The sequence below is a fragment of the Ochlerotatus camptorhynchus genome, unplaced genomic scaffold (assembly GCF_037179485.1).
Source record: "Ochlerotatus camptorhynchus isolate MF236.1 unplaced genomic scaffold, CSIRO-AGI_Acam_v1.1 ptg000170l, whole genome shotgun sequence".
Taxonomy (NCBI): Eukaryota; Metazoa; Arthropoda; class Insecta; order Diptera; family Culicidae; genus Ochlerotatus; species Ochlerotatus camptorhynchus.
The window spans coordinates 3,283,419-3,307,573 of record NW_027040660.1 but is presented as its reverse complement, the minus strand read 5'-3'; the positions used below and the strand labels follow the sequence as shown (position 1 = coordinate 3,307,573).

Sequence of the window (24,155 nt, the reverse complement as noted above, 5' to 3'; positions counted from 1 at the left end):
TCGCTGCATGCTAGCTGGTATTCGGCGAGTGAGCTGTTCATGCCACCGACGTTCTGGTAGTATAGCAGAATTTGAGATGCTGGGACGCATGGAACAGCGGGCTGCAATCTGGAAGTGGAGGCAGCATCAGGCAGAGCAACGTCGAAAGAATAAGGGTACTTGTCGTGGATGGCAGCTTGGAAAGCCCTGTCCCCAGCACTAGACTCAGGGCCGGGACGACTTAGATGGTGGGGGCGTGTGAACTGACCAGGACTGGAACCAGTAGTGGGCGCAGCTGAGCTAGGTGGGTCCAGGGCTTCCATACTGCTTTGTGACGTGCGTCCCAGGCTAGATGAAATGGCGGCTGATGTTCGGCTTGAAACGGAGAATTTTTCGTTGTGATTGAGGGTCACGGTGTTCTGCAAACGGCATGTCAGCGGGCTTTGGTTCTTCCTGGAAATCACAGGAACGACAGGAAGTAGCTGACCAATGTCAAGATCGGAAGAATACTCGCCAAAATAAGTTGGGTGGAAGATCCCCTCTCCGCATCCGACCACAGGCCCGGAACGACGATGATGCGCGGAGACAGCAAGTGGCAGGACTGAGGTGGAGGGATTGGGGACTTCCATGAGGCTTTCTACGATGCGTTCCGAGTTTCGAGATGGAGTTGGCACAGCAGCATTCAAAGTGCTGAAAGTTCGATCGGCATCAGGTATCGAATTTGAATGGTTGAGTGTGTACTTGCCTGTCATAGGAGGTTGGAAGACCCCCAGCCCACATCCAAACTCAGGTCCAGGACGACTGTGATGAACGCAGGCAGGGACGTGCACGACTGTGTAAGAGGAACTGGGGGCTTCCAATAAACTTTCTACAATGCGTCCTGGTTGGCTAGCATGGTACGTCAGGAGTCTAGAAGGCGTTGAACTTGTTACGTCCACGCAACGCGTTAAGTAATTGTTACTGGAAATGGAGGCCGGCTCAGGAAGAGAAAATTTTGATACAAAGCGGTACTTGCCTGTTAGTACAGGCTGGAAGACCTCTTCACCGATTCCGAAACCAGGGCCGGGACGACTTCGGATGAATGGATCTTCAAGCAGCACGACTGGTTCGGAAGGATCAGAGGATTCCAAGACACTGTGTTGTTGCGTCCCGGATCCACCCGGTCGAATACCAATACTCGAATGGGAATGGGCCTGTCACTGTGCCGGGCCAATCCGAGTGATTTTCGTCACCTTTGACCGGGAATCATCAAACTCGCGGAACTGTATACCTTCCGGCCACGACTCACAGGAAAAAGCGACATCTCGTTTGTTTGCACAGACGCCAACTTTGAAGGAGACGAAGTTCAAGGTAGATGGATCTTTCCCTCTGGGAACCAATTTGGTCACCCGAGGTTTTTTGTTGGACTCCATACACAAGCAATCGGTGACGAGAGATGCAATTTCATCGTTTGTAGTGCTAGGATGAAAAGCCGATAAATAGATCCACACCAGATCATCGTTCAGATCAACGGTTCTAACTGAATCGATCGATCCTTTCGTCCCACATTGCATCGATTTGTTGTCTGAGCTAGAAGTACGGCGACGCTTCGAAGAACCACTACCAGAATCAAAACGATCAGGTCTAGGCCAACGTGGAGTTGAGCTAGCCGGAATCTTTGAGTCCACTTTGGCTGCCAATGCAGTAACAGCCGAATTCAGTTTTTCAATGTCTTCCTTCATCGAATCGACCGCACTTGGCATCACAGAACCCAAACTCGCGTCGCGGCTGACAATATTCCGGAAGTGACCGTTGGAAAAAAGTTCCGCACAGTGGTCGCACATCGAGAAAACGTTGTTCGCGTACAGTCCAAGCTGATCGAGAAGTTCGACATCAACTTTGGCACAAATCACGTGAAATGTGTCCCCACAAAATCCACGACAGACGATGCGGTCTGAGTCAGAAACGGTTTTGGTGCACTTTTTGCAAGCCATGGTCACAAAAGTTAAAATCTTATTTTTCACGTGAAACCACGACTACCACGTATCGAAAAACTATAGTTGGGACACTACTTGAGCAGAAAGTACGGTAGCACAGTGCAGTGCAGCAAGGATGCAAACAAAGAGTGATAGAGTGAACAATAACAGAATAGTCGCCACCACCGGTGTGTGGGACGATAATTATGAACACAGAATTTCTCTACTAAATCACTAGTCACGCAAAAACCTCCACTTTCCTGAGGTACGGCAAACAAATCTACACTCAACAACACGAAACACGACTGAATCAATTCTAAATCACACGGGTAAAACGTTGATATATAGCCGGCGGGTGACCGTAAGTTTACTCACAAACGACACAAAAACTATCGTGTTAAATGTTAACCTACATCAAAGAGTTCGGACTAACGGCTATGACATAGAAGTGGTCAACGAAAGCGTGTATTTGGGTTCACTGGTGACCGCCGTTAATGACACCAGCAGAGAAATTCCAAGACGCATTGTGGCATGGAATCATGCTTACTTTGTAATCTAAAATAATGTTTGCCATCGCACGAATTTGCCTATCAACAAAACACTGATTATACCGGTAGTCCTCTACGGCTACGAGACCTGAACTATGCTTGTGGAGCACTTGGAGCACAAACTTGGTGTTTTCGAACGGACGGTGCTGTGTAGATGGATGATGGAATGTGGAGGAGACGAATAAACCGAGAATTGCACCAGCTGCTAGAAGAACCAGCCATCGTCCACACCGCAAAAATCCGGCAGCTGCAGTGGGTTGGACACGCCGTAAAGAATGTCACGCGATAACCCGGTGAAAATGGTTCTCGATAACGACCCGACTAGAACAAGACGAAGAGACGCGTAAGCAAGCTGTGGACCTGAAAAAGCTTCCATTTTCGTTGACTTGCAAAATCCTGAAGTGTGACACCCATATTGATATGGTTCCGGTTATGTCCCAAATTGGTTACTTCCCCTGGAGCATCTAGACCTGAAAAAGCTACTATTGGCATTGGCTTGCAAAATCTTGAAGTTTGTCAGCCATATTTATTGACCCAAGATGGCGGCCATCAGTTCAAGAAAAACTAACAAATAAATATGGGTATTTTCGGAAAGGGGATGACGTGTAGAGGCCGGAAATCGATTATAGACTACATTTTAGAATCCAACATGGCGGCCATCGGTTCAAGAAAAACTGTCAAATACCATACAAACTGGGTATTTTCGGAAAGGGAATCACGTGTAGAGGCTAAAAATCAATGCCAGACGCCATTTTGAAATCCAAGATGGCGGCCATCGGTTCAAGAAAAACTGTCAAATACCCTACAAACTGGGTATTTTTGGAAAAGGGTTCGCGGGTCGAAACCGGAAATCTATGCCAGACGTCATTTTAAAATCCAAGATGACGACCATCAGTTCAAGAAAAACTGTCAAAAATGTATTTCCGGAAAGGGGACGACCTGTAGAGGCAAGAAATCGATGCCAGGTGCCATTTTGGGAACCAAAATAGCGGGCATGAGTACAAGAAAAACTCTAACATACCCTACAGTATGGGTATTTCTGGAAAGCGGACGACGTTTATAGGCCGGAAATTGATTATAAACCACATTTTAGAATCCAACATGGCGACCATCTGTTCAAAAAACTGTCAAATACCCTACAATATGAGTATTTCTGGAAAGGATACGACGTGTATGGGTCGGAAATCGATGCCAGATGCCTTTTTGAGATCCAAGATGGAGGCCATCGGTTCAAGAAAAACTGTCAAATACCCTACAATATGGGAATTTCCGGAAAGGGGATGTCGTGTAGAGGATGAATATCAAATCAAGTCGCCATTTTGGAATCAAAGCAAGCGGCCATCGGTTCAATAAAAACTATCAAATACCACAATATGGGTATTTTTGGAAAAAGGAACGACGTGTAGAGATCAGATATCGATACCAGACGCCATGTTGGAATCCCAGATGGTGGCCTTTGCTTTAACGTAAACTATTAAGGGGGACGTATATAGCCCCACCATCGTACTTTTCTTCTTTCCTTTATTTAACGTCGGTCTCTGTTCCGCAATCTAGTGCCAATCACCGACGGACATCGATTGCCATCCATTGACGGCAATCGAGTGTGCAGGAAGGCAGCTTCCGCACCTGCGTAGGATATCGCACCCACTCAACACACATGGGCCGGGACCAACGGCTTTACTTCCCTTCCGAAGGAAGACGTGACCAGAGATTTTTATGCCTCAGAAAAATCCCACCGACTTCGGCTGGGATTGAACCCAGACCCATTGGGGTGTTAGAAAACAGTCACGCTCACCACTACACCACCGGCGCCGGCTAACCCCAACATCGTTGTCTGCCACCATTTAGGGATCAAAAATGGTGGCAATTGGCTTTCCAAGGGACATTTAGTGGCTATGGACAGCCTCGTATCAGTTCAGTACAGTTAACGTGGGCCATTTACGGGGTAGGTTAAGCGATATTCCACTAGGAACATGAATTTTGTCTGATTAATGTTTTAGGGTATTTTGGAGCTCAAAATCTTGACTCGCATTAATTTTCCTGGATAAGGCCTATGCTTATGCGGCAATATGCTTGGCGTTTAAATTGTATAATGTGTATAGCGTATCATTAAGCAAGATGACAACGTATCGTGGAGAATTCCTCAAAACAATTAAACGCTTTAGTTTGTTTTGTTTTTTTCTTTCGTACACTGTAGATCTATTCCACAATGTATTTCCTCTTTCGATGACAAAGAATCAACCAGCGCTGTCATGTTTTATGCATTCTATTCCCCTCGTTCTTCCACTTTTTGAGAAGGGTTTCGACTTCCCTTAGAAAATCTAGTATTTTTGCACTCAGTTCGACATTACTGTCCAATGTGCAGAAGATTTCGAACTCCAAGAGTTGATTTATTTTGAACCCGATTTCTGCCGTGGTGGGATGAAAATATAATCCATATTCATTGTAGATGGGTCCAGTTTGCTAACAATTTCATCTGCTGTAGCCGGTTTATCTCTTAGGATTTCGTTGATTTCACTGTGTTTTTTACCTCCGGCGCGGCGCACCAAATTTTCCGTTCCCTTTCCAGAAATACCCATATTGTAGTATTTGACAGTTTTTCTCAAACTGATTGGATTACAAAATGGCGTCTGGCATCGATTTACAGTCTCTACACGTCGTCCCCTATCCGAAAATACCCATATTGTAGAGTATTTGACAGTTTTTCTTGAACTGATGGTCACCCTCTTGGATTCCAAAATTCCGTCTGGCATTGATTTCTGACCTCTACACGTTATCCCCTATCCGGAAATACCCATATTGTAGGCCGCCATCTTGGGTTCCAAAATTACATCTGGTATCGATTTCCAGCCTCTATAAGTCGTCCCCTTTCCGAAAATATCCATACTGTAGGGTATTTGACAGTTTTTCTTGAACCGATGACCGCCATCTTTGATTTCCGGCCTCTAAACGTCGTCTCCTTTCCGAAAATACCTATATTGTAGGGTATTTGACAGTTTGTCTTGTACCGATAGTCGCCATCTTGGAGTCCAAAATGGCACCTGGGATCGATTTGCGACCTCTACACGCTGTCCCTTTTCCGGAAATACCCATATTGTAGGATATTTGACAGTTTTTCTTGAACCGATGGTCGCCATCTTGGATTTTAAAATGGCGTCCAAAATCGATTTCTGGCCTCTACGCATAACCCCTTTTCCGGTTCCTGTCCTCACATCGCGCAGCAACATCTTATTTGGACAAGCTGTCCATACATAACATATTAAGGAAGTTGATGTGCACACTAGCGTCGCGTAGTGAGATAGTTCTGAAGTAATATGACCACCACCCGAAGGGACTTGGTCACCAGAACAACTTTGCTGAAAACAGCAACATTCTATATAGCCAGGTTCTCGAGATACAGTTTATGTAGGAAGTTCATATGCACACTAGCGCTGCGTAGTGAGAGAGTTCTGAACTGATATGAACACCATACAAAAGGACATGATCATCTGAACAATTTTGCTGAAGACAGTAACCTTCTATATGGCCAGGATCACGAAATATACTATACTAGATATATTATAGCGCCCGTCATAAGTAACATAAAAGTGAAGCGCCTCTAGCGGCCTAGTTCCCAAATAAACCTGAATCCAATAACACCGGCTTTTAAGTCTGTTCCAGGACAAAAAAAAACTTTGTCGAAGACGGTATAGCTCCACGGTATAGACGGTATAGTAATCCACCACAGCCCCCATTAGTGAAAACCCCATGAACTGTGGGTATCCTTATTCGCGGTTCCTTATTCATGCCCCCGTTACCCCGGCAATAAGGATTCCTGACTGTGTATGGATATTTCAGAAGATGTAGAATAACATTTCAAGAAACTTCTTCGAAGACACCTAAAACACGAAAACATCGAGAAAAGCGAGAAAATGGCTTGGGTCTATTTTCAGAACGGTTCCACTGCCCTAATAAAAATAACCATAAAAGAGAGCTTAACGACGTTTTCGGGGTATCATCCAAACCATTTGTGGGATAGTTTACCCATTCGGGATACAGTTCGTTTATGGTATTTGTGTATTAGGGTGTGCACCCGGGGCAAAATGACTTTTTGATGTTTAAAATGCCGTTTATACCTCTTTTTCGAGGATCTGTTAAGACACATTGCTTGTTCAATGTCTAAACTAGCAATGTTGCATGATACATTCTCGAAAGTGTATTGAAAATGTATTCAAAATTTGCATACTGTTATCTTGCCCCGGACATGCATCTTACCCCAATTAACCCTACCATTAGAAAGGAGTCAAGAACTTTTTCGTAGCTTCCATCGAAAAAAAAAATTAAAAATATGGTGAGCACAAACTGTCTCACTGTTGACTACTTTCCCCTATGACGTTCTAAACAAAACGTGACAACATCAGATGCCACTACATCAACTACATTTTTTTTGATTTGGTTAAAATAAATGAAAACGGGATAGCGGTAACCCACAGCAACTAATGAAAAGGCACCATTAACTTGTTCAATGAAAAAACTTTTGCATCTAAATCGGTACGGGCAGTTGTCGCTAAATTGAATGAAATTTTTCGAACAAAAGGTTTCTTGGATGTACATTATACACATTCAAACGCACACTCAAACAGACCATTTCCCCATTCATAGCATCAATTTGTATTGAGTCCGCACATTAAAACGACAGCCGAATAAATACATTCGATTGTCAATCATAAATCAAAGCAATCAATAACTGAATGTGCGTCCCGTTTTCAGTCCCACCAACCTACGCCGAGATAATAGGATTTCGTGGGAAGTGAAATTGATTTCAGCGAATCCCATCAATCACTACTAACAATCTGCCACCGACGGCCCCCCCAGGCTGCTACTGACTGTCAATTTTAGGACAAATTCCCGACAATTGTGTAACTGTCGGAAAGAGGCCTCGAGAAAACGTCCAATTCAATGCAGGTGGATTACATTGCTCGAGCAACATGTGATAAGGGCCTACTAGGCAAACGTGAGCAATGACTTGGAACGTCGATTTCTCTGGAATCAGAACACGCCCACGAGAACTAACTATACCATCTGATGGAGCAAACTCGGTTTGTCAGAATGAGAAGTCATTCGTTATATTTGACACATACGCCCTTTTCACATATTTGATGTTATGAAAATTGCTATTTTTATGATGTATTCGCACGAATGCCTTACATTTAATCCCAAGAATGCAGAATGAATCGATAAGGCAAATGGGATAAAAGTTGAAAGCCTTTGCTGTCATCTGAGGTAAGGCTTTGCACAAAGTCAACCGATAAAATGGTCCCACGAATGTAAGGTTTAAACCATGTTGTTTGCTAGGTATTTATCATTGACTAGCCTCCGAAAATGTGTGCTCGCAATGAACAAAAAGTTTTCTTCTCCCATAGTTATTCACGATGATCAGGACCCGATTTGGAAATGTTTTAACACTGTGAAGTGAAAATTTCAAATTTTGCATCACTCTAGTGGGCACTATAGGTTACCTTTTCTTCCCCCCCCCAAGCGCTTTCCCATTCGAGTGAATTTTCCACCCAACCCACGAAGCACTTTCATCGAAAACAAAAACAACCAAGTCCAACCGACAATGCTTACCTGTGAAAATACATCGACGATTCGAATTCCCGGAACGGTTCTCCCTGCAGGAATGTTTTCACCGCCGTCACGGATCCCTCGAACAGCTCCCTACTGCTATCTGCAGGCAAAACAAAAAAAAAATACATTCGCACAATAAATTAGTAACAGCTTCCGAGCACCGGCATTCTGTACGCTTCAACCTACTCAACAGTCTACTCCGAACCTGCGCCACGATGTCGTCGTTCAGGATATCTAGAACACAGTCATCGCTATAGTCATCGTCGGCCACAGCCCCGCCGGAGCACTTTTTGATGGCGTTGGTGGTGCTGTTGTTGGCACTGGGGATCGTGGCTTTGGCTACCGCATTGTTGGTCAACGAGTTCGATCCGGCCAGGCTCTTCTTCTCCGCTGCCGGGTCGTCGTGATTGCTGAGCTTTTTGGTGTCGCCACCGATGCCACTGTCGTCGTCGCACTTCCCATCGTCCCCGTCGCCGCCTCCACCTCCACTGTCCTCCGTCGCTTGACTTTCAGTGCACAGCCCCAGGTATCGCTTGGCCACGTTGTATGCTAGCTCGATACGGACTTCGTCCGGTGCGATTTCATACCTGCAAAAAAAAAAAAAAAAATAAAACCGGGAAAATGTTGAGAGAACATCCATTAGTGACACACAGTCTGCCATTAGCACATTTAGTGATGAAAAATTGATTGAAATTATGCCAGTAACTGCTGGTTATTACATCATCCCTTGAAGGATGCAAAGAGGGATGGAAGCGGAGAACGACTTCTGACCAGAAAATGAATTATGCACGAAAAACAAGTGCATCCAGCACTTCTCACTTTTGGATCGATTCCATGCCAAATGGAAAAGTAATGTGTCATGCCCTTCATTTGATTTTTTTAGGCATAAGATTTCGTTTTGCTTCATTAGCCCCATTCCTATGCCAAGAGCATATTAAATATTTCAACAATAAGCGGAAAATATTGTACGATGGATTGAGGAATGAGTGCTTCTAATGCAAAGTTAAAGAGGAATCATGACCAATCCTAGAAAGAGGAACAGGAAAAGAAATAAAAACCGGAAATGGAAAACCATGGATAAGAAAATTTACGTAAAAACAACATTGAGTATTCAGGAATTCTAAGATAAATTTTAGTGGGAGATCCTTCTTCTTCTTCGCATTTCAAGCTTATTGCATATCGCATATTAGCTTATTGCGTGCTCTCAACTTAGTGTTCTACTAGATGCACTTCCACAGTTATTAATTGAGAGCTTTCGATGCCTGTACCATTTTTGCATTTGTATAATTGTGTGGCAAGTCCAATCATACTTCTATGCCCAGGGAAGTCGAGAAATTTTCCAACGCGAAAAATTACTAGACCGGACCGGGAATCGAACCCAGCCACCTCCAGCATGGTCTTGCTTTGTAGCTGCGCCTTTGCCGACTGAGCTAAGGGAGGCCACCAGGGAGATCCTGGTGAATCCCATTATGAATTTCTCTTAAGAGGGAACATAAAATGCCAAATGAGGAAAAAATCCCATTAAATATTATCCCTTTAGATATTTCAGGCCCTAAGCAGAATTCCATTAAGAATTCAGTGAAAATTCCAGTTGGAATTTCATCAGATAAACGAACGAAATCTTTAAGAAGAATTATAAATAAGGTCCAGTAAAAATCCCTTAGCCACTCTTAGGGCCGATTTATTCAGCTACCCTTAACAGTTTCAATCCAATTTTTTCTTAGGCTTATTTTAATGAATGTTTTAGTTAGAATTCAGAAATAGTTCTAAAACAGAAGATTTTTATCTAGGACATTCAAATTATCCCTTGAGTTTAGACCTTCATCTTTAAAGGATCACTAGAAACTCAAAGGAGATTTTATTCAAAGATATGTATTCGAAAATCTTCGTAGGGCCTAAACACACAATTTAAAATTAAAAACAGTATAAACGAGACACAACCCAAGTAACATTGCAAGTTTTATGGAGGTTTTAAAGTTTTCTACAAGTCTAAATGATGGTCTACAGAACCCTTATAAAACCGAAATTGTTACTTGGGAATAGACCTTCAAATCATCCTGAAGAAATGATCTTAGACTTCTCCGAGCTCAACAATGATTTTCGGGACATCAAGGCTAAATGTACGACTCCAGAGAGGTTTGTACATGCTCATTACATCAGGGAAGTTATATATGTTGGCATCCGTAGAGCCTCCTTGAGCCCCCCTTGGACACACATCATGGCGAAGGTCAATGCAACAACATCCGTCTTCTGCCTCTTCGTGTTTCGTTTCGTGTGTATGCGTGAGTGTCTGGACCGAGGTAGGTGTAGCGTATATATGGTGGGTAAGAAATTTCATGTTTCATGTGTGGCTGTTTAAATTCATTTAATTTCATTTCAGTTGCATCGACTTGTGGATGAATAGGTATCATTCCACGATCTTTATGTCTCGTTGATACATTCAAATCTACTTTTGACATCCGTGCATTATTTGCGAGCATCATTGTCGGACCGTGGAAGATTTTGAAGACTAGATATGAGAATCCGAATCTTCATATGTCAGCTTTACTGGCGATAACACCATTGAAGAAGGAGTCCGCCATGGGATTGTCGGAGTTGGCCGACAGCTTCGATCGCCATGTTCAGTTGTTGGATAAACTCGATACTGCGGAAGATCATTGGAACTCCTTCCTCATGGAGTGATTGAGCAGTTACATGGACCACGGTACACTGCGGGACTGCGAAACCCATGTAGATGACGGCAAGCGACCCACTTACAAGGAGTTACTCGAGTTACTCTCCCACCCTAACAATACACAATCTCTACCAAAATCTCAAAAGTCCCACCTCGCTTGCTTGCAGTTTCAGTGCAGTGGCTTCCAAGGTCTTCCAAGGTCTTACACCGCAACAACGATTCGAATTCGTGAAGAAGCACGGGCTTTGCATCAACTGCTTGAAGAGTACCCACCTAGAGAAGGATTGCTCCAGCGATTCGTGCAAACAGTGCTTCAAGAAGCACCATTCTCTGCTACATCTACCACCGATTTGGTCGTCGTTGGTTACATCTGTACATCCGTAGCAACACCAGCTTTGGTTGGTCAACCCGCTACAGCAATCAGATCGCAATCGTCTTAATTGTCGCAACACGATGTGACCGGTACCTCACGACTCGCGAACTTGCCAGCTCGATCGTTTCCGCAATCGCTTTCGGTCGGTATCGCCCCATCCACATCGCCGGTTGATTCAATCGTTATCGGTATTCATTAACCTTCCACCACGTCCTGTCAAAGTGTTGAAGCTACGCAAGGTTTTCGGCAAAGCACTGTTGTGCTCTCCACAGCAGTGAACGAGTTTAATTACGCTGACAACAACGAACATTTCCCCAGAGCCTTGGCTAGATAGTAGCTCACAGCCCAGCTTCATCACCGATTCACTATACCAGAAGCTCCGTTTGAAGCGTGTCTAGCTCAACTCGCCGGTCAGCGGCATTGCTCAATCCACTGTGAATGTCCACTTAGGAGTTACAATAGCAAGATTGTGCTGCCGAAGTATACCATAGCGCTACCCAGCCATATCTATATCGACGTTACGCGATGGAGCATTCCACTGCTGATCCCCATTTTAACATCAGTCAGAAAATTGATATCACCATCGGCGATAAATTGTTCTATTCGGTCCTGGATCGTCAGCAAATCTCTGTCGCTACTGGGTATCCGCTACTACAGCAAACAGTTCTGGATTACATCGTCTGCGGAAAGGTAGATAATCTAGCTATCGATCCACAGGCAGTTCAGACTAGTCACGTCTGCATGAACGATACACCCGACAAGCAGCTCGAACGGTTCTGGGAAGTTGAAAACTTTGGCGTTGGGAAAGCCTACACTCCCGATGAGCAGCGTTGTGAAGATCACTTCCAACAAACCGTAAATCGAGCTGAAGACGGCAGATACATTGTCCGTGTACCTCTACGGCTCTACGGAAGGAAATGCTAATAATGCTTGGAGATTCCTACCCACTAGCACTACGTCTGCTCCAATCCATGGGGAAAAAGTTTTCTGTTGATGAAGGCCTTCGTGAAGCTTAATACGCATTCATGGAGGAATATGAAAGACTGGGATATATGGAGGAGGTGAATCCGTCCGTGTCCCGTAGTCCTCCGTTTTTTCATCTCACCATGCCATCCACCGTCCTAAGAGTACAACCACGAAGACACGAGTAGTGTTCGACGGGTCCTGCCGAGGTTTGCACGGCTTATCGCTCAACGAGGTCCTGTTGTCCGGTCCGACGATACAGGCAGCTGTACTCAACCTTTATCAACATCGCATGCATCGCTTCGCCGTCACTGCTGACGCCGAGAAAATGTACCGGCAGATTTAGACACATCAAGATGACCTGAAACATCAGGAGATCCTGTTGAGGAAGGATCCGTCAAAATCAGTTCGCGTGTATCAATTAAAAACTGTGAATCTCGCTAGCTCGCCTTTTCATGTTACTCTTGTGCTCTAACAATTGGCCACGGACGAAGGAGAACGCTTTCCATTGGCGGTCCCCGTGATCAAGTAGGGAACATACGTAGACGACGTATTCACCGGCCACGCCGACCTAGATACGCTCGCTGAAGCTTGTCGTCAGTTGATGGAGATGCTGCAGCAAGCCGGTTTCGTGCTCAGGAAGTGGGCGACAAACGATACCGCCGTCCTCTCAAACGTTTCTCGTCAGCTGTGGAAGACCTCGCCGGAGTTTGAAATCGATCGATCGCCTACTGTGAAGATTTTGTGACTTCTCTGGTTTCCCCAATCGGAGACATTCAAATTTAAGATACCAGCTCTGCCGCCACTGAACGCCGCTACAAAACGCCTCGTTGTGTCCAAATTGTCACAGCTATTCGATCCTCTTGGCCTTCTGGGACCCATGGTGGTTGAAGTCAAGATGTGTGTTCAAGTTCTCTGGGCAGAACACTTGCAGTGGGATGCAGGTCTGTCCGAAGAATACACCGCGTGGTGGGTAGTATTGAGAAAAAATACACCAGTTAGTTATTCTAGCAATTGTGCGATTTATTTTCTTTCGCAACATATGGAAGTTGTAAGTAAATTTATTCAAAAAAAATTGCCTTCCCTTTCGACGACTGTAGTTAGACGCTTCCGGGAACTGCAGTATGCACGTTTTAAAATGCTTCGATCCATAGATGTCATCACTGCCTTGATTTTAGCTTTTAGCGACTTAAGTGTGGTGTGAGGGATTCTATTGGTATCCCGTTGGACGACGCCCTATACAAAATAATCCAACGGATTGATATCGGGACTGCTTGGGGGGCAAATTTCTTCCTCCCAAATTCACGAAATATTTTTCGTAAGCCATTTCTGTGCTTTATTAGCAGTATGAGCAGGTGCTCCGTCTTCTCACTTTCCCAAGCCTTTTTTAATATTATACACTGTTCTTTCAGACACATTTACCGACCGAATCATTTCTTTCATGCATACTCCGGCGCGCAATTGCTCTCTTGTTTCGACATCTTTACGTTTACTCAACATTGTTTGTTTAAATCTTACACCTAACAGTATAAGCTATCCAGTGCTGCCAAATATATCTAAATCATGATGCACAAGCATGAGAAATTACTATTTGAAATTTACTGCAAAAATTCGTCACGCACCCTGTACTAGCTCCGTAACCCAGTAACGTGGGTAGATCACCTTTTCGTGGAACGTTACGGGATCTAAGATCTATCACCGATTCCTAGTCTTGACTACTTCAACTAGGGGAACTGAATTTTTCAGTAATCCAAGGAACACATCTTAGTCCTTGTTACTTTTTATGCCTTGTCGATAGTGACAAAACTCGGCTATGTCCACCGAGGATGATCTTGAAACAAGGAAAATGGAGTTAGTTAGTCTTCATCTATGTGATTCCTAATCTTCTATTCGTTTTTCCCTAGTTTGAAGTGGTTAAGACTAGGGTTCTGATGCATGGTCCTTATCGGTGTCATTCCTTAATTTTATTGCTAATGAATCAAATTTTGACTGACAAAGGGGCGCGCATTTGGAGGGTGTTTCATCTCTCCGAAGGATATAAAGAGCGGGACCTATCAATTAGAGTTGGATCCTTGCGATACATGCAAGAAAGACAACCGTAAAAAAACGAATACTTCATCATTTCTCAATGCATTCTGATCGCAGTGGTGTTAGGTCCCGAACAGAGGGAAAACAAACTACAAGCTCTTCGTGCCACGCAGAGCCGTGCACTGTCGCCAATACACCTTACACTACTTCTGCAATGCTTCAAAAACAGCATAAGGCTGTTGCATCTACGTCGTCTCTCGCGACGATTCCGGACAGCTCCACAGCCACCTACTGATTGCCAAATCACGCGTTGCTTCACAATCGATTCCTCGACCGGAACTCTGCGCTGCACTGCTCGGTAGCCAGCTTGTCAACGATCTACGTCGAAACACATGTCTGGAAGGTTTTCCTCTCGAACCGCATCGCCGAAATACAGCGTCACTCGAAGAATTGCACGTGGAGGCATGTGCCGTCGGTGTTGAATTCAGCCGACCGGAATTCTAGGGGAACGATGACAAGCCAGATTTCTAAGGATGATTTGTGGTGGCATAGATAGAGTTTTCGCAAAACACCACCTCCCGGTTTGCAACAAGAAGCCTGCCCAAACATCGTTCTGCATAGCACTACCGTCGATTCATCACAGTTCGACCGTTTCTCGGACCTAGCCAAGCTAGTACGCGTCGTAGCACGAGGCTACCGATTCTTCAACACCAGAGGAAGGTGAACATGCGCTCAAGATCCTAGTACGAGAAGTTCAACTCGCGACCTTCCCGACTGAAATGTGTCACTATCGTTGCCTGCAAGACGCACCATCCGCTGCAGCAATATTCAAGTCGAGATCACCCCTAAAATGTGATTTCAGGTGCATCGACAATGTTTTTTTTTTGGTGGTTGATTAAATTTATTTTATTTCATTTCAGGTACATCGACAACACCTCTGATATGCAGAAATCTAAGCGCAAAAGCCACATCGCTAACGGAACTCCCATGTACCTCTAGGTGCTCCATAGATTGAGTCGGTTGAAAGCGTTTTGATCTTCTTCAGGATGATACAGAGTGAAACAATATGGTTCACAAAAGATATTCCAGCACGGAATTATGCCAGCACCGATTCAAGATAAAGTTGCACAGATCTATGAGAAAAATGCTCCACGGATTCGTATGATGAATAAGTACATCGTACAGCCTGTAGAACATCAAGATAAAATCCTCAGGATATCTAGCAGAATGCACCTCTCATAAGACTTTGTCATTATAACTACCCAAGTAACATTGCAAGTTTTATCGAGGCTTTTTTTTAATCTACAAATCTAAAACATGGTCTACAGAACTTGTTACTTGGGTAGAAAGCCCACATGATATTATAGCTATCACTCCACGATGTTTTTTGGGTTCACAATTTTAGTCGAGATATCGTAGTTGAATCTGTAGAACAATTGAACTCATTATAGACAATATATGAACTCCAAAAACTTCAAGTCAGAATCAAAGATTTTTGTTTAATACAACTTCATATCTCACCTGAAGCGATGACGTCCCATGGACTCTTGGAGGATTGGTATAATAAATCAGGGTATCATACAAGACATTGCTGAGTCTGCAGAGCATCAAGATCTAAACCTTTGCATCACTTTCAGATTTAAAAATACGTTAGCATTACAATTATGGATGATAATATGGGGCTCGAGGAAGAATTTAGAGTCCACAAATTTAGTCTAAACCAGTCTTGTAAGCGGTCACCGTAGTCGACACATTTTCTGTGATAATCGACTGCCTTGCAAAACAAGCTATCATAGTACAGTGCCAAACTCAAATGTCATTAGACAGGCTCTGTCATACGACACTGTCGCCGAAGACCGTCACGAATGTATGTATTTTAGTTTTTCTCATTATAAGAGCTGCTGATGTTGTGCTTGTGTGAATTCTAAAAAAAGCAAGCAAAGATGTCCTAGGAATAACATTTCTGATCAGAAATGGTTTAATTTACACCAAACTGAGGAATTAGAACGAAATCACTCATGTCATATGATAGTTATTTGATCATTTTCTTTTTGCTCGAATGTTATTCTACCGGTTGTGCTGTGTGAGAGAGACGACGGTAGAGCATGAGAGTACGAATAAAAACAGACTATCGCGCATGACAACGAAGCGAGTGTCGTAAAAAACGTCAACAGTTTCAACCTCTGGTCTAAACATCGTACAATACCTCGTTGAATCTGTAGAACGTCAAGATCTGCACTCCAGGACAATTTAGAGAATGGATAATATTTTCTTAATTCAACTTGCTATCTTAACTGATTCGATGAGGTCTTGAAGAGCTTCATGGATTTGTATAATAAATCTGAACATCATACAATACTTCGATGAGCCTGTACTGCTTATAATCGCATATCAGTCCCATATGGATTTTCATCAATTTTGAGATAACAACGCTATCCACTATCAATTGGCATCTACTTTCATATGATGTGATAAAACTACGGACTTTGATCATGAAAAATGTGAAAACAACATCAAATCAGTTTGTCCCATAAAGCAAAGTAATCGCATATCAGTACCATCCCTAAAATCCAATCCTCCAGAGGTGAAGTTACAGTTCTGCTTTTAAAGTTGCTATAGTTTTCACTGAAGTAACACAACATGCAAGCTGCAATGAAACTGATTTAGCTTGAAAAAATATTAATAAATTTTCTATAATTTTTCAAATAATTACATGCGAATCGCACTTTGTAACTTTGACTGCCACTTTCTCAATGCCTAATTTTTCCATATGGGACTGATATGCGAATATAGGCAGTGTAGAACATCATGATCCATTCCTTAGGATAACTTGGAGACCCCAAAACAATTTGTCATTACAACTACATGTCGCACATGATATTATGGGGCCTATGAAGCTCTTTGGGTACACACATTTAGTTGAGACATCGTTAAATAGCTAGAACATCGGAATCTAAACTCCAGGTTAGTTAATTAGGAGAATTGACCATATTTTGTAAGCACAACTTCTTATCTCACTTGATGTGATGAGATAGCACGTAGTTTCATGAATTCGTATAATAAATCTGGACATCATACAAGACTTTGTTAAGTCTGTAGAACATAAAGATCCAAACCTCTGTGTAACTTGGAGATTCCAGCAATTTTTTTTAATTATAACAACATATCCTGCATGATTATATGGGGCTCCATGAAGCTTTTTGGGTTCAAAAATTTAGACCAGACATTGTATCAAACCTCGTTGAGTTTGTAGAACTTCCTGCAAAATTTGGAGAATGGAACATATTTTGATAATACAACTTCTTAGCTCACAATAAAGAAATGACAAGGAAGAGGTTCTAGGGAAGACAATGTTAGCCTTCCACCCCGAGTTCAGATTGACGGTGACGAAATCGAGGTGGTCGATGAGTTCGTGTATTTGGGCTCACTGGTGACCGCCGAAAATGATACCAGCAGAGAAATTCAAAGACGCATAATGGCAGGGAATCGTGCCTACTTTGGACTCCGGAGGACGCTCCGGTCGAAGTTGACTGTCTACAAGACGCTGACTAGACCAGTGGTCCTTGACGGCCACGAGACCTGGACTATGCTCGTGGAGGACGAACGGAAGGTGTTGCGTACCATCTACGGTGGAGTGCAGATGGATGACGGAACGTGGAGGAGCAAAGAACCACGAATTGCACCAGCTGCTGGGAGAACCATCCATCGTCCACATTGCAAAAATTGGGCGACTACGGTGGGCTGGGCACGTCGTAAGAATGCTGCACGACGACCCAGTGAAAATGGTTTTAGAAAGCGACCCAACAGGAACAAGAAGAAGAGGCGCGCAGGCGGGCAAGGTGGATCGACCAAGTAGAAAGCGACCTGCGGACCCTTCACAGACTACGAGGCTGGCGAAGTGTGGCCATGGATCGAGTAGAGTGGAGACGACTTCTTCGGACAGCAAAGGACAACAAGGCCTTAGCCTGATTGGTAAGGTAAGGTAAGTAGCTCACTTGATGTGATGAGGTGCTACAGAGCTTCATGAATTTGTATAATAAATGTGGACATCATACAAGACTTTGTTGAGCCTGTAGAACATCAATACCCATTCTCATGGTTAGCTTGGAGACCCCAATATATTTTGACATTAAAAATACATATCGCGCATAATAAAATGGTACTACACGAAGCTTTTTGGGTCTACAAATTTAGTCGAGACATCAAACGATGTCTCGTTGAATTTGTAAAATTTGAAGATCTGAACTTCAGGATAATTTGGAGACTGGAACTTATTTTGTTAACACCGTTACATGTCTCACATGATATTATGGGGCTCTATGATGCGAGTTGGGTTTAAACATATGTTGGTACATCATACAAGGCACCGTTAAGCTTGTAGAACTTGAAAAGTATAACTTCAGGATGATTTGAAGGACAAGCTATATTTTCTCAACATAACTATGAATCCTACGAAATGATTTTGGGCTTAATGAAACTCTACGGGATACAAAAATTCGATCGGGACATTGTATACTACTTTGGGACACTGTATAATACTTTGCTGAACCTGTAGAAATTCAAGATCGAATCTCCAAAGCGACCTGGATAACTTTAACTAGGGGAATTTACGTATTCTCGGCAACCTAAGCAGCGACCTTCTTTCTATAGCCTTTTTCTCTAAGGAACGCACACATATGCAGTATTGGTTTGTTTACAATCTTTTGCTGCCAGCTGCTCTAACAATTTCAGTCGAAAGAATTGTCAAAAACTGTTTTGAAACGCTTTTACAAAGCTCCAATCTTCTCTAGTGAGAGCGAGTATTGTCGGCAACCAGTTTTTCTTCGGCAACCGTTCCATTTGAACTGCATGTAAATCTGCTGTTCTATTATCGGCAGCTCGAAATCAGCAACAATTTGTAGTGCGTGAGTTTCATTTCAAGAAAACCCTGCTAGATTGCTTTTTCTCAGTGGTAAAAATATAGTCAAATTGAAGCTGAAAGCATAAAGAATCGTTTGCATGCATTCAGCGAAGTGTTTTCGTAAGAAAATCCAGTGAAAATAGTGTTTCAATTTGGGTTGCCGAAAATAGTCTGTCATGCCGAAGCCGTCATTTCCCCTATGTGCTTATGGCACTTGTATTGAGATATGTCTTTTTGATCATACTGATACAACATTTCGACTTGTTATTTAAGGAAAACTCTTCCAATTCAAACAGGTTTATTATTTCATAAGGTTTTGGAGATTCAAGTCTTCGAAGTGTTCATGAAAATACCATATTGTATATTTTATGAATAGTTGAAATATTGTTAAACAATATTGCTGAAGAAACTATATGGTTATCTTTAAACAGTGAATTTTGACAACTAATTTCATGCAGGGATCGAATCGGTTGCCTTAAACCAGTTTTAACTATACAAGTACTGGTATACTGGTTTATGATTAAGCGGATGTGGAGAAACCAGGAAAGACAATAATATTTCGAAATTCCTGTGAAATTTCCAGGGATTTGGAAAAAATGGCTGAGGAGAAATTGTTTACAAATTCTGAAAACGTCAAAATTATCTTAAAACCACCAAAAAGCTCGAAATAACCTAAAAAGTCCAAAATAAACGCCGGTATTCTGCCAGAATAACATATTGTTGGTTATGGCCAATTATTCATGTTTGAGCTAGAATTCGGCCATTTTGAATCACGCAAAAAATTCTTATATCGTATTAGATTTTTTGTTTGTTCATTAATTTATTTAACAAGGCTCAATCGAATTAACTTTAAAGAGTCAAAAGGTACAACACAATAAACACTTTATATTGTATTTAATGTATGGCAGTTCCGCCACCGGGGGTAGGGCGCTTCCATTTCAGCAATGGACGCAAAACGCACATACTCATCACTAAACGGTTGCTTTCCACAGTCGACGACGCATCGACCGAAAGAACTGCTGATGAAGAACAATGAGGAGGACCACACAATTGTTGCTGCCGAGTAAACAGACGATCGCGTAGCACACATCGAGAGTGGCCTGCTTGTGTCGACAGCCGATAAGATATTTTTCATCAAATCATAGCTCGAAAACGTCACTTCCAATCAAAATGACGTGCCTTCGTCAAATCATCAAGCAACTGATATCACCAATTCGAATAAGGTTCCCTTTGATAGCGGATAGCTGCTTTTCTCATATTCATCAAAAACGTTCAATTAAATTTGTGAATTTACAGCACTGCCCTCAGGAAACAGCAAGTGTCAAAGTTCACCAAGAAATGCATGATTTGGCAGGCGGCGATTTGTTCGTGTGGAAAACGGAGCAAGCCTTTCGTAACAACTACAACCGTAAATGGCTAAGTCTAAATGAATGAGTTCCTGAAGAAACAACTGCTTCCGTTTCTCAAATCACACAACGTTCCTACAATTTTTGGCCGGATCTAGCCTCTTGTCACTAATCCAATGACGTTCTGTGGTTAATGGGGTCAATTTCGAGCCGCAGGATCTCAATCCTCTTAACACACCGGAGTTGTGGCCGATCGAAAGATACAGGGCTATAATGAAGCACGAACTCCGTAAGCATCCTAAAGTTGTCACTAGGGAGCAGGAAATGTTGCAATCATGGTTGAAAGCAGAAAACATGTCGATTCAACCGCTGTACAAAACCTTATGGGTGGAATTAAGAAAGTTCGGGCATTTGGATTTGGTGAAGGAATAGAGTGAAATAAAGATTCGTAACCCAAACTTGTACATAGTATTACATTCCCTGAAAATTTCATGACAATCGGTTGAGAGACTTATTTTTGGCGAGTACTTCTAAGCGATGCAATTTAACTTCAGGGAACATAAAAAAAACTTCAAGACAGTTCCATTAACCCCTGGGAAATTTTGGGGACTTTTCAGAGAAGTTCAAGGGATTCTTGAAAGTCCAGAAAATTTCTGGAAAGTTCAAAAAACTTCAGGAAAGTTGAATGAATTTCAAAAAATCTCTACAGAAGATACGTGAAGTTTGAGGAAGGTCCAAGAATTTCTAGAAAACTACGGGATCTTTAAGTTCGATCAATGAACATTTGGAAGATTCTGGGAACTCCAGAGAAGTTCCGACAGCTTTTGGAAAAATTCACATCAATTGACATGTGATTGGACGTGTTGAAAAAGTTGACGTTTTTTACCACACTCGCTTCGCTGTCGAGCGTGATAGTCTGTTTGTATGTGTGAAGTCATGCTCTACCGCCATTCGAGCAAAACGAATATTTTCCAATAACTATCATATGACAATCTGTTATTTCGTTCTAATTCTTCAATTTTGTGTAAAGTAAACCATTTCGGATCAAAAATGGTATTGTTAGAACATCACTGCTTGCTATTTTCAGAATTCACACAGGTACAACATTAGCAGCTCTTATTATGAGAAAAACTAAAGTACATAAATACGTGACGGTCTTCGACGACAATGTCGTATGACAGGGACTGTCATATGACATTTTAGTTTGGTACTGTATTTCGATAGCTTGTTTTGCAAATTTCGGAAGCATAACAGCACTAGTTAAAATCTTTGCTCACGATTTCTGGCCTAAGGAAAGCGCTTTTAGCGTTTGAAGGCATTTTTTTAATTTAATATCCCTTTCCAGTGGAATGCGTTTTGCACGTTTTTCACGTTTTTAAGGTGTTTTTGGTGCTATAAGATTGTTGAAATCAAAAACCTTCCTTCGTTGATGCTGCTGGCCTTAGAACACGTTTTTACGGCGTCAAAATCCTTCGTTCTCATGCGACTCTCATTCAAAATTCTTTTCACCTTTCCTGACCTAAGGAACTCGTATTTTGACAAAATAGAGATCTTTTTAAGGATTCTTTAAAAGATCTATATAGTTTCTACCTCGATCTAAAACCGTTACTCGATCGAACATGGAATTCAACCCCATCCTAGAGAGTTGTATAATGCAAGGACGCAAGAGCTTCCCATATTTGTCTCCATAATTTCATAGAACAATGCCCTACTGCAGTTGCAGCACCATCACATGAAGGATGGTCCTAGGTCAACAGTGCAAACAAAGCGTGTTTTTTAACTGCCACACTTTACCCGAAAGCGTCCCACATTTCCGGTTTCCGAGATGCAGCCAAGCAAGCAAACAACCAGCAGCAGTTCTCCGAAGCCAAAAGTCATAAATGAAAATTTATGGCACTTCCTAGATAGCTCTTTATTCGGCTCTTCTTCTTTTCCCTCCTGGGAATGGAACTTGAGAAGTGTACTCACTCGCTCGCATATGCATCATTTCCACATCCTTCTTTCTGTGCGAGCTTATTTGATGGTGCATTTGGGATTCGTCCATATTCGATTCCGGAATTATTGCGACCTAGATTTGCCCTTGCCAAACCAAGCCAGCCTTCAACACACTCAATGCGAGATTCGACAGTGAAGAGGAGGTAGCATCTCTTCATCACCATCATCGTCGTCCTTCATGTGGAAACTGGAAGCTGGTGATCAGAGTGAATCCTAGCGGAAACACAGGCAGCGCTTGTTAAAATGTGATTAAAAACAAAACTTTATTCCGTCAGGATCCGTCTGTTTTTTTTGCAAACGACTTTCGCTGTTCCGGATGAGTGAATAAAAACAGAATGGGAACTATGAATTATGAACATTTATGAGTGGGATGTAGTTTATTACAGCTGACCTTCCGGAACAACGCAACGGTGCGAAACCCTTGGTGGAATGTTGGAAGAAAGAAGACTAGCCTCTTTTATAAGTTCAAATTCACATTCCAAAAGCAATGTTGCAATCCTTGAATGGGCAGCATTTAATAAAGTTGCCCGACTTGGTTGAAAACGGAAAACCTTCGCTTCATTTCGGTTTCAAAATTGAAACGATAGACGGTCCTGACAGTTAACATGCCTACCAGGCACACGCTCATGCGAATGAAGTTGTCAGAAAATTGGTGTTCCGAATCGCCGATCAACGGCAACGGCAGCCGGTAGCAACCGGGAGCAACAGTTTTGTTCTTTTTTTTTGCTCGGTCATTTTCCTGCTCCTGCCTCTGCAGCATATGCCATAAACAGACGAAGCGGATGGGTTCCCATTTGAGTGACGTTGAGAATCATTTGTCCATCATCATTGCATAATGGGCTTGGATGGGCTCTTGTCGGTGCGTATTAGACAGAACTAAACTTTTCTCATCTGGCTATCGTTTTCGGGATAAAACCGCTTGGTAATCGGAGCTAATTACACGGCAATCGAGGAGCTGCTTATCACGATTCATCAACACCTGTCCAGCCACCTATGGGTTCCACGGATGAACCAATCAATCCGTATTATCGCTCTAATGGCTAAAGAAACCTACCGACTGCTCGTTCCTATCATTATCATCATCACCGTTTGAGTGGCACTGCACGCAGATCGGATGGAAATTTGCGGACTCTTGGGTGAACAATTCACCGGACAAAGTAATGATACTTTCGGGAAACGATGTTTAACTTTTTTCTCCGCCCACCCCCGCTTAATAGCAGCAGCGAAGCGCATCACTTTAGATTGGGTAAATATTTGCGCGGAATAAAGTTGGGCAAGCGTGACAAAATGACGGCTTCTAATTCTCAACGATGGTGGAATGGTGAGCTGGAGGGGAGGGATGGCTCAACCCTACTACAGGAATTTGCGAGGGCGACCGCAAAAATTCTTGCATCGGTTGCTAGCCTATATATGTTTGCTGTTCGCTCCGGATACTGCTGAACAAGATTTGAAAGTTTTACTAGCAGCCAGTGAAGCTACTAATTGCTAATAAGAAGTTTTAACGAACGGCAGTTGTGATTCAAGGTCATTCCTGGCGTAGTATTTGGAAAGGACCCAATTCTAGATACACTCTTGTTCTAACAATTTTCACGATTGTGAAATTCGCGCCAACATATTAAGACACGACTCTTTTCAAATGTTACTGAAAATCATTACGCCGAAGGTCATTCGACCAAAAAATTAATAGTCATTCATTATTATATTATATTACATAAGGCAATAATATTTTGAAGAATTTCTTCTTTTTTGTTGTGTTTACACACTTAAGTTTGAATACCGAATCTCGT

The 24,155-nt window shown here is 42.7% G+C and overlaps 1 protein-coding gene across 1 annotated transcript in view; it reads right to left on the bottom strand.

The window, feature by feature from the left end:
• Positions 1 to 24,155, bottom strand: part of Gprk2 (G protein-coupled receptor kinase 2) — a 295,638-nt gene that overhangs the window by 96,027 nt on the left and 175,456 nt on the right. Inside the window, exons 6-7 of the mRNA XM_065222482.1 lie at positions 8,276 to 8,676; positions 8,090 to 8,189 (exon numbers count right to left, since the gene is read on the bottom strand). Of these exons, the coding sequence (XP_065078554.1) occupies positions 8,090 to 8,189; positions 8,276 to 8,676 (501 nt within the window). The remainder of the gene's footprint in view (positions 1 to 8,089; positions 8,190 to 8,275; positions 8,677 to 24,155) is intronic.